At 38.8% G+C, this 8,470-nt stretch overlaps 1 protein-coding gene across 2 annotated transcripts in view; it reads left to right on the top strand.

Moving 5' to 3' along the window:
• pank1b (pantothenate kinase 1b) overlaps positions 1–7,335 on the top strand; it is a 13,663-nt gene extending 6,328 nt beyond the window's left edge. For both annotated transcript variants that reach the window (XM_042082905.1, XM_042082906.1), the window contains exons 5-7: positions 543–666; positions 2,497–2,622; positions 3,078–7,335. In XM_042082905.1, the coding sequence (XP_041938839.1) occupies positions 543–666; positions 2,497–2,622; positions 3,078–3,137 (310 nt within the window). In that variant the 3' untranslated portion in view covers positions 3,138–7,335. The remainder of the gene's footprint in view (positions 1–542; positions 667–2,496; positions 2,623–3,077) is intronic.
• The last annotated feature ends 1,135 nt before the right edge of the window (positions 7,336–8,470 follow it).

Genomic DNA, 8,470 nt, shown 5'->3' with positions numbered 1-8,470 from the left:
GAATTCAATGAACCCAGATATTTTTTAGAATGTTCATTTCTCAACATTCCCGTCACACCGGTGTGACGGTACTCCTTTAAGGGTTAACAGACTGCTTACTGGTTTCAACTTTTTGTGTTCACTTGTTTATTCTGTTCTTTTGGTAAATAGAATCATGCCCATATGGACCCTTTCAGGAGAGTTCCATTATCAGCATCATAGTTGGCCCCACAAGACTTCCTTTTTAACATTCCATATGTTATCTTAATGCAGAGGAAGTAGATTGGGGCCCAAATAGAACGTTCAAGCATTGTTTTTGTTTACCTTGTTGAAAGGGTCCATAACATTGTTGTGGTGCTGAGCTTATAATGTTTCAATATTGATAGAGCTAACACAATAGTTACTAAAAAGGTTTCTTATCCAACTATTTACATTTCTCCATCCAATTCTCTCTCTCTCCCTCTCTCTCTCTCCCACTCTGTCTCTCTGACTCTCTCTCTCCCTCTCTCTGTCTCCCTCTCTCTTATTCTCTCTCTCTCTCACCTTGGTCCATCTGTCCCCAGCTTTGGCCACATGATGAGCAAAGAGAAACGCGATAGCATCAGCAAAGAGGACCTGGCCAGAGCCACACTCGTCACCATCACCAACAACATCGGCTCACTGGCGCGCATGTGCGCCGTCAATGAGGTACGAGGAACACCTGTTGTTTGTGTGTGTATGGTCCATTCCATATCTCATCCCGCACTAGAACACTGTGGTAAATCAGACATTCTAAAACAGATAGTTATGGTCAAAGAACCCAGCACAACCCTTCACACTGACCGCATTTCATTTCTATATTACTGCGCTACGACAAATTTATACAAATGTTAGAGTTGTTGCATTTCGACGTTGCTTGGCAACCATTATGATAGAAGAAAAATGTTTCTTGGCGGAAGAATGATTATCAACAATGAACAAATTGTGAAATGTCTTGTTGCTGTGCATTTATTAAAAGGGGGGGGGGGGGGGGGGATTTAGACACTCTGGGTTTAAACATCGTGCCATTGGAACCTATGGTCTCTTGGGGCTTATTGCTTAATTATGTCAAGAATTTCAGGAATTTCCTCTTGCCTCTCACATATTTTTTTTTTATTATTTGAAAAAAATATTAATAGTTTATAATATTATTACAAATTAAAGGCCACTTAACTGGAACACTCTGCAATTTGTGCAGTTTCAAGTCCCTTGTGAGATGCAGTGAATACATACACAATTCAGGCTTTTTGCCTTTTTCCTCTTCATTAAACACGGATATCATGATGTATTGTAGGTGCATCTTTTGTAATGTATTGTAGTACTTCCGAATCACTGAATCGTGATATTATCATTATCATGGACAAAGTATTGTGACAGTTTTGATTTGTGAGTTACTTGGCGATCCTCCCCCCTTATTCCTGGAAGGACAGTCACATCTCTCTTAATGTGAAACAATAGAGTGGTAAAATGCAGAAAAGCAGAAAAGTGAGAAGAGAAATACACGTCATCTATGGCACTGTGAAAAAAGCATTTTGTTTATTTATTATGTTGTGAGCTTTTTCAATTCTGCAGTAAATTTAGATATATGTTTATTGAGTACAGTATATCATAAAAAAAATGCATGCACCGTCTTTATGTTATACCATATCTATTAGTTTTGAACTTCATTGGGAATTGACTTGAGACTGACACAACACTTCGTTAATTACCTTGTGGGAATTTAATGTGCTTTTCTGTAGTAACAAGTAAACACTATTCAAAACTGCAGTTCCTTTGGCAGATTTCCTGTTACCATATCCTCACGTAGACATAGCATTCAAGCTCTTATCATTTGACATAATTGGTGCCAGGGTAGCACAAACGTTTCATTCCGTCACACCAGCGTTCCAACAATCGGGGGTGGGGTGGCAGGGGGCTCCTATTTCTCTGAATGGTGTCTACCTGGAAAAACAGGTTTGCTGTTCCAGCAACACCTGTTCCTGACGTCAGGGCCCGGGGCCGAAGTGGCGGTGTGTGGCCAAGGCCCAGGCCCAGGCCCAGGCAGACAGTCACTCTGTGGGCTTTCAGCTTCTTTACAGTGTTGCCTTGTAGCCATGGAGATCAAGCAGCATTGTACAGGGCTATCAAAGCGCACAGAACCCACAACAGGAGACAAACAAAAAATAATCTAGTTTCTGGAGTTCTTAACTTGTGTGGTGATGTTATAAAGACCAAACGTTTTTTTTTACTCAATTGGTTTCTTTGACACAATGAGTGTGGTTTACATTTTTAAACCTGTTAACGTTTGTGCTATAGTTAAATGCTTTAGAATTGTAAATGTGGTCAGAAGATGCTTCCAAACTCACTTACAGTCAACAATCATATTTAACACTAGGGGGCAGTCAAACCTTTTTTGCTTACTTGCTGTTGTGTTTCAGAGTCAAATTGTGAACCATCTCCCTTGCTGAAATGTGATAAATATGTGACATAAATATTGACAAGTGATATTTTTTATTCCAGAATATTGAAAGAGTTGTTTTTGTGGGCAACTTCTTGCGAATCAATACTGTGTCAACCAAGCTGCTAGCCTATGCTATGGACTTCTGGTCAAAAGGACAGCTTAAAGCCCTCTTTTTGGAACATGAGGTAAAATTAGTACTATTATTTAACTGCTAACTGTTTTTGTTTTGTTTTTTTAAAGCATGACTAATAACTATGACTAATTGTGTTAACGTGTAGCTCAAAAATTCACAAAAATTGTCAAAAACGATTCTTTTGATAATTTCTCTATTTTGCTTTATTTGTTATATACTATACTATATATATTTGTTATATACTATACTATATATATATATATATATTGTTATATACTACACTATAATATACTATTGGTCTAAATATTGTGGGTTTAGTGCTGTAATACAATTAAGATGGCAGATAAATGTTATTTTCAATTTACAGTTCTATCTTACCAATGTATAGTAAGGTGTACATATATTCGGTACATGCATATTTAATGCCATGTGTTCACAGTATGACCATGGCATGGTTACCAGCTGTGCTTTAGGTGAACTGAACGGATTCCTTTCTCACATCTGCAGGGCTATTTTGGGGCTGTCGGCGCTTTTCTTGAGTTACTAAGGATGACCGATGACCTGTAAAACATGAAGGAGAACCAATAGGAACCAGTTTGTGAGGTTCCAAGCCCTAACATGACAAGCTGCTTAAATGGTGTCAGGAAAAGCCACTATCGGGGAGAAGCCATTTTTGAAAATGATGTAACTGTCTAACATCATTGCCTCTTTCCCTCCTCACTATTAGTCGGATTTACTACTAATTAATGTAAACGGTCTCTTAGAGGAGAGAAAAAAAATAATATTTATTTTTTATTTTGCTGCTGAGAAGCACGCCTTCCTGGTACTGCCTGTAGAGAAATAACAATCCATGTGTTTCTTACCAGTGTCCTCGAAAGCCAGAACCTACTGATTCACTTTTGTTTTGTTGTTTTGTTGTTGTTTTGTTTTTGTTTGTTTTTTGTTTTTGTGCTAACTCTCTGACCACTTCGTAGGAAATGGACCTAAAAGTTAATGTACAGTAGTAGGTTTTCATTCCGCTTTTGCGGTCCAACGTGCCGCTTATATGCAGTCTTCAGTCAGAATCAGTTCATCATAAACGATAGAGCTAACTACAGTGCTACCAAACATCTCATCCTAGTCACTCATGCAGGAGACTTTTGCTTGTAAATACTTTTGTGTTTTTATTTAAAGAAAAAAAAGATATTTGCCTCCCTACTTTACCTAGAATGCCGTCTCCATGCACGTCCAATGATTGACATGGACCAAACAGTGACTCTCGATAAGGAACCAAGTTCATGCCCTGAGATGTGACCTCAGTGCAAGTCTCACAAAATCAACTGTCACGTATACAGCGACTCAGTATCCATTAACTCACATGGCAATTTGGCGGTGTATGACTTACAGGCGATGAGCAAAAGACACCGGTCAAAGCCAGACTAACACCAGACTTCAACCGTACTTAACTGTACTTCCATGCCCATATAGTTCCTGAACCCTGTTATGGTTGCTGTCCATGCTGGACTGAGTCTGTTTTAAACTCTAGCCCACTGTAAGATGAATGCAGTCATGGCCTTTAGGGGTGTTTAACTAGGGTTAGAGTTATAGCTTTCGAGTTTAGTGTTGAACTCTCGCCAAAAGATTCAGAAACAAACGTCTATGGTGAGAAATGAGATGCTGCTTGTTGCATGGCCTGTAAAGAGCTAATCTGCATTTTTTTGTTTTAAACTGACCTGTTAAACCCTTCTTCATAATGCCTTCCCCCCTCCTTCTCAACCACCTTGTCCCATAAAGCCAAATGTATTCTGTGCAGGGTGAAATGCATTGGAGTGGGACGCAAACGTATTTTTAATGTTTTTAGAGTTGACTCGGAAGAGAGAAATGCCTTTGCCAGTCTTGAGCAAAGCTGTGCACAAATGCTTTATCATATAAACTGGGCAGTGATTCCAAAATGTTATATAAACTACTATAATCAACCAATGTTAAATCAACCGGAAAATCTCCGAGAACAAATGAAAAGCTGCAAGTCACTGGAGTAGTGCATAAAAAAATGTGTTTTGTAGATCTGGATTCGCAGAAACAAATCCTAATTTCAGTGATTTCATAATCTGCCTAAAATGCTTATAGTCAAAAAACCAAAATGGCATTATTCTTCTCCCTACCTCAGTCTTCTACGACCCTGAAGTGCACCCCTTCACACTGTGGCTGGGGTGACTCCAAATTGTCTTGTTCTATGCCAGTCTACAAGCCTAGTTTGGGTTTTCCAAACTGACATTACAGCTAAAATCTGGTTAATATACATGATATACATACAAAAATGGTTGGCATGAAGTATATCTTACAGGACTTTTATAAAATGACAGGATCATGGGAATGGCCCGGTAGCAATTCTAAGTCACTGAATCTAAATGTTGCCTTTCTGGTGTAAATCAGAAAAGAATTCAAGCATATTGTAAATAGCTTCACCCCAGCAATTGAAAACAAACATTAAGCCATTAAATATGAATATATAAATGGCCAATATCCATCATCCCAGTCAAAATCACTCCAACAGGATTGTTCTAAGCAATATATGAAAACAATCACTTTGTTGGTTTATTCCACCTACATGAAAAAGTAATATATGAAGAAGATATAACTGAAGAATCTTAAGCTGTCACCCAAGTGTTTTACACTCCTTACAGGATGTCTTAGTGACCATACGAAACCTGCGTATCCTTTCCTTTGACACTCTTTGGTGTCAAAAAAACAACCAAGCCAGTCAAACTCTACATCTGCTGGAGTGAGACTAGCCAAACACTATGAATATGTCAGTGAAAGTATTTTTGTCTTACTTGTAAATAGAACCAGGTCCCTCTTTCCTTCGCTATCTCTCGCTACCTCTATCAAACTTTCTATATATCCATTTAACTTTCTTCTCTTTCTCTTACTGTCTATCTATTTTTTCTTCCTTTACTGTCTATGTCTGTTAGTCTCCATTTCTGTTTCTCTATGGCCAGTCCCCTTTATTGCCTTATGCAGCTTTATATAATGTTGAAGTTGGTTTAATTGTGTAACACAATAGCAACAGTCTTTCTTTTTTTTTTTTAAAGCTTTAGTTTCATAATTGCTGTGATGCTACTGCTTATGTTTCTGACTTATCCATGATTTTCTAATCATAAAATAACTGGCACGTTTGTACAATCTTTCTTTGCAAATGCAGATAAACTAATGATAAATAGAGTAGCTATGCTGCTAATTATTTAGTTATTGATCATTTCGAAAGATCGACTGAAAAATGTCATATATGGTAGTTTTTAATGTGCAGGTATATTTATCAGATATGTATAATCTGTGTTTTTTTTATTAAGGAAAATGGCTTTGAACATCTTGTTGGCTGTTGTTATTATGGAGTGGTACAAATTCTTGCATATATGCAACTGCATAGAGTCAAACATTAACTCTTTGAGACACTCTTCCAGCTTTTAAACGGGGTGCCTTCGTTCATTCAGCTTGAACTGTATTTTTCTTCATGTTGTGTCTTCCTTCACAATACACAACACAGACGTCACAATATCCCCTTCTGCTGTCCTAGCCACTGTCCCGATGTCAGTCCCAGATGTCTTACTCACGTTCCTTTGCCTTGTTGCATGTGCCCTTGTTTGTGTTCCTGCGTAAGACACGGCGGCCCTGTGATGGGCACGAGTTAAAAGCAGTGTTTAGCACGTCACACTGAAACCATATCGGTGGGAGCAGTATAAACCCCTCAGCATCAAACCAGAGGCTTAAACTTAATTACGTCTGTAACTTAACCCCGAGGTGGAGTGGGGTTGGGGTGGGATGGATCATGAAAATGGTGAGGAATGTGGCTTTGCACACTGTCTTCTGTGGTTACAGTGTTTGTGTTGTCATTCATCACTGTCCAGGCTGTTAGTGAGGTTTTCGTTTTACCCACAAGAGCGGTCTGCGATATGGCTGAAAACCAGACCATAAGGCACTGGACAGTGGCTCGCGGGTCTGCCGGGCCTCCCCCAGGGCAAATGGTTTTTTGTTTACTTTAGTTCGGCATGAATGAATATGGCCGCTCATCCTGGCGGCAAACATTAGCCTCAGAAGTGCAGCGGCTTTGCAGTTTTCTTGCTGATGGGGTTTATTCCAGTTACTTTTTTTTTTTTTTTCATGTGATCAGAGGCACTCTAACCCGGCTTCAAAAAAAAGTAAAAGTGCTGCTTTGTACTCCCTCTGCTCATGCACTACAATGCAAATTAGGATCAGCCACTGAAGTGACTGGTTGGGACAAACATGTGATAGGACTTTTATTTCCTGAAGCCGGGATGTCTCCACCTCTGCTCACGATTAGTTGATGCACAGAAATCACGGCAGGTTTTCCTGTTATCTGGAAAGCTGTCGTGAAGCAGCAGTCTCACACTGTAACCTCACTCAGAGCCAGACATGCAGTACTGTGCAAAGTTTGGTGTGTACTTTTCCATGGCCTGAAGGCCAGGCACCTTTCCAAAAAACAAAAACAAAACAAGACAACAATAACGGTGCCTGAGTAAACAGGTGTTGGTTATAAAGCCCTTTAGTGTTGGGACACACCGGCCTACTTAAGTATCCTGATGTTTGATGGGTGTTTACATGATAAAACAGATTTTGTGGTGTAATACCATGAGGAATGAAGTGTTTATTAATGTATTTTTTAATCATCAATGTCATGATTTTCTTTTCTTCCTCTTTAAGTCTATTGCTCTGCTCTCTCTGTCTGTCTGAACATGTTGTATATTTTCATTAAATGCATCATAACTCACCTGTGTTGTGCTTGAATGGTCTTTTACGTAGTTTGACCATCGACTAGTTTGATAATACAACATGATTGCTTAATAAAACATAAAGATATATCCTCACAAATGTGCAAGGCAAAATCATTGTTTTATAATGTGTGTTAAAATTAAGGCCAGAATTGGTGGTGCTCTATTATTTTTTACACACTTGCACATGGACTGTACACACACTGCACTTTTTATTCTCTCTTGCTATTTATTAAAATATTTCTTGATCTTTCTTTCTTCATACTTGCACAGAAAAAGCTGAACACCAAATGAAATGTCACTACATGCTTTACGTTAGTATTGCGATATATGTGACAAATGACAAAATATGTGACACCTCCTTGTATCAAGGCCCATATTGTGGTGGTGGTCTAGAGGTTAGGGGGGTATTCCAAGTACGTGGTTTAGTGACAAACCTGTTAATTCAGAGTAAGTGGTAAACCTAATAGAAGAGCTGTATGGCTTCATTCTCATAACAAAACAATGTCATAGGGCTCTTGCTGTAGGAGTTTTACCACTTAGTCTGAGTTAACTTACATAAGTCCAACAGTGCAACAGTGAAGGTATAAAGTCTAGGGATCAGCATTAAATATGGACAATATAAGAGACCAGCATTAAATATGGACAATATAAGAGAGAAATGTAAGGATAGTAAAATAATAATTATAGTATAATTATATGGACAGTATAAGAGAAACCTAGTAATATAAGAGTTATAACAGCAGTACAATAATAGGTTTGAAAACATAGTAATAATAAATAGGTTTGAAGTAATAAGGTATCAGCCATTGGTCAAGTATGAAGTTAGATCACAGTCCAGACTGGGGGATGGAGGGAGGGGTTTTGCATGTGGGCTAATATAGCCAGTAAAAATAGTGTAGACAGTGTAAGCAGTAAAACAGTGGACAGCCACTACATCAACATTGTTATAGGAGCTTGTGGAAGTGTATGAGAGGGTGGAGAGGCAGACAGACTATGCAGAGAAGGCTGGAGAGGCAGATAGACTATTCAGAGAAGTCTATCTCTCCTCTTCCCTTTGGTGAAGCGTTGTATGGCCCTGGGGACAAATCACTTACTCAGTCTGTCAGGCGTGCATGGCAGTGAGAGTAGTCT

This window comes from Alosa sapidissima, chromosome 24 (genome assembly GCF_018492685.1).
Source record: "Alosa sapidissima isolate fAloSap1 chromosome 24, fAloSap1.pri, whole genome shotgun sequence".
In the NCBI taxonomy this organism is placed as follows: domain Eukaryota; kingdom Metazoa; phylum Chordata; class Actinopteri; order Clupeiformes; family Clupeidae; genus Alosa; species Alosa sapidissima.
The sequence above is the reverse complement of the archived record's forward strand: the minus strand, read 5'-3'. Positions and strand labels throughout refer to the sequence as shown.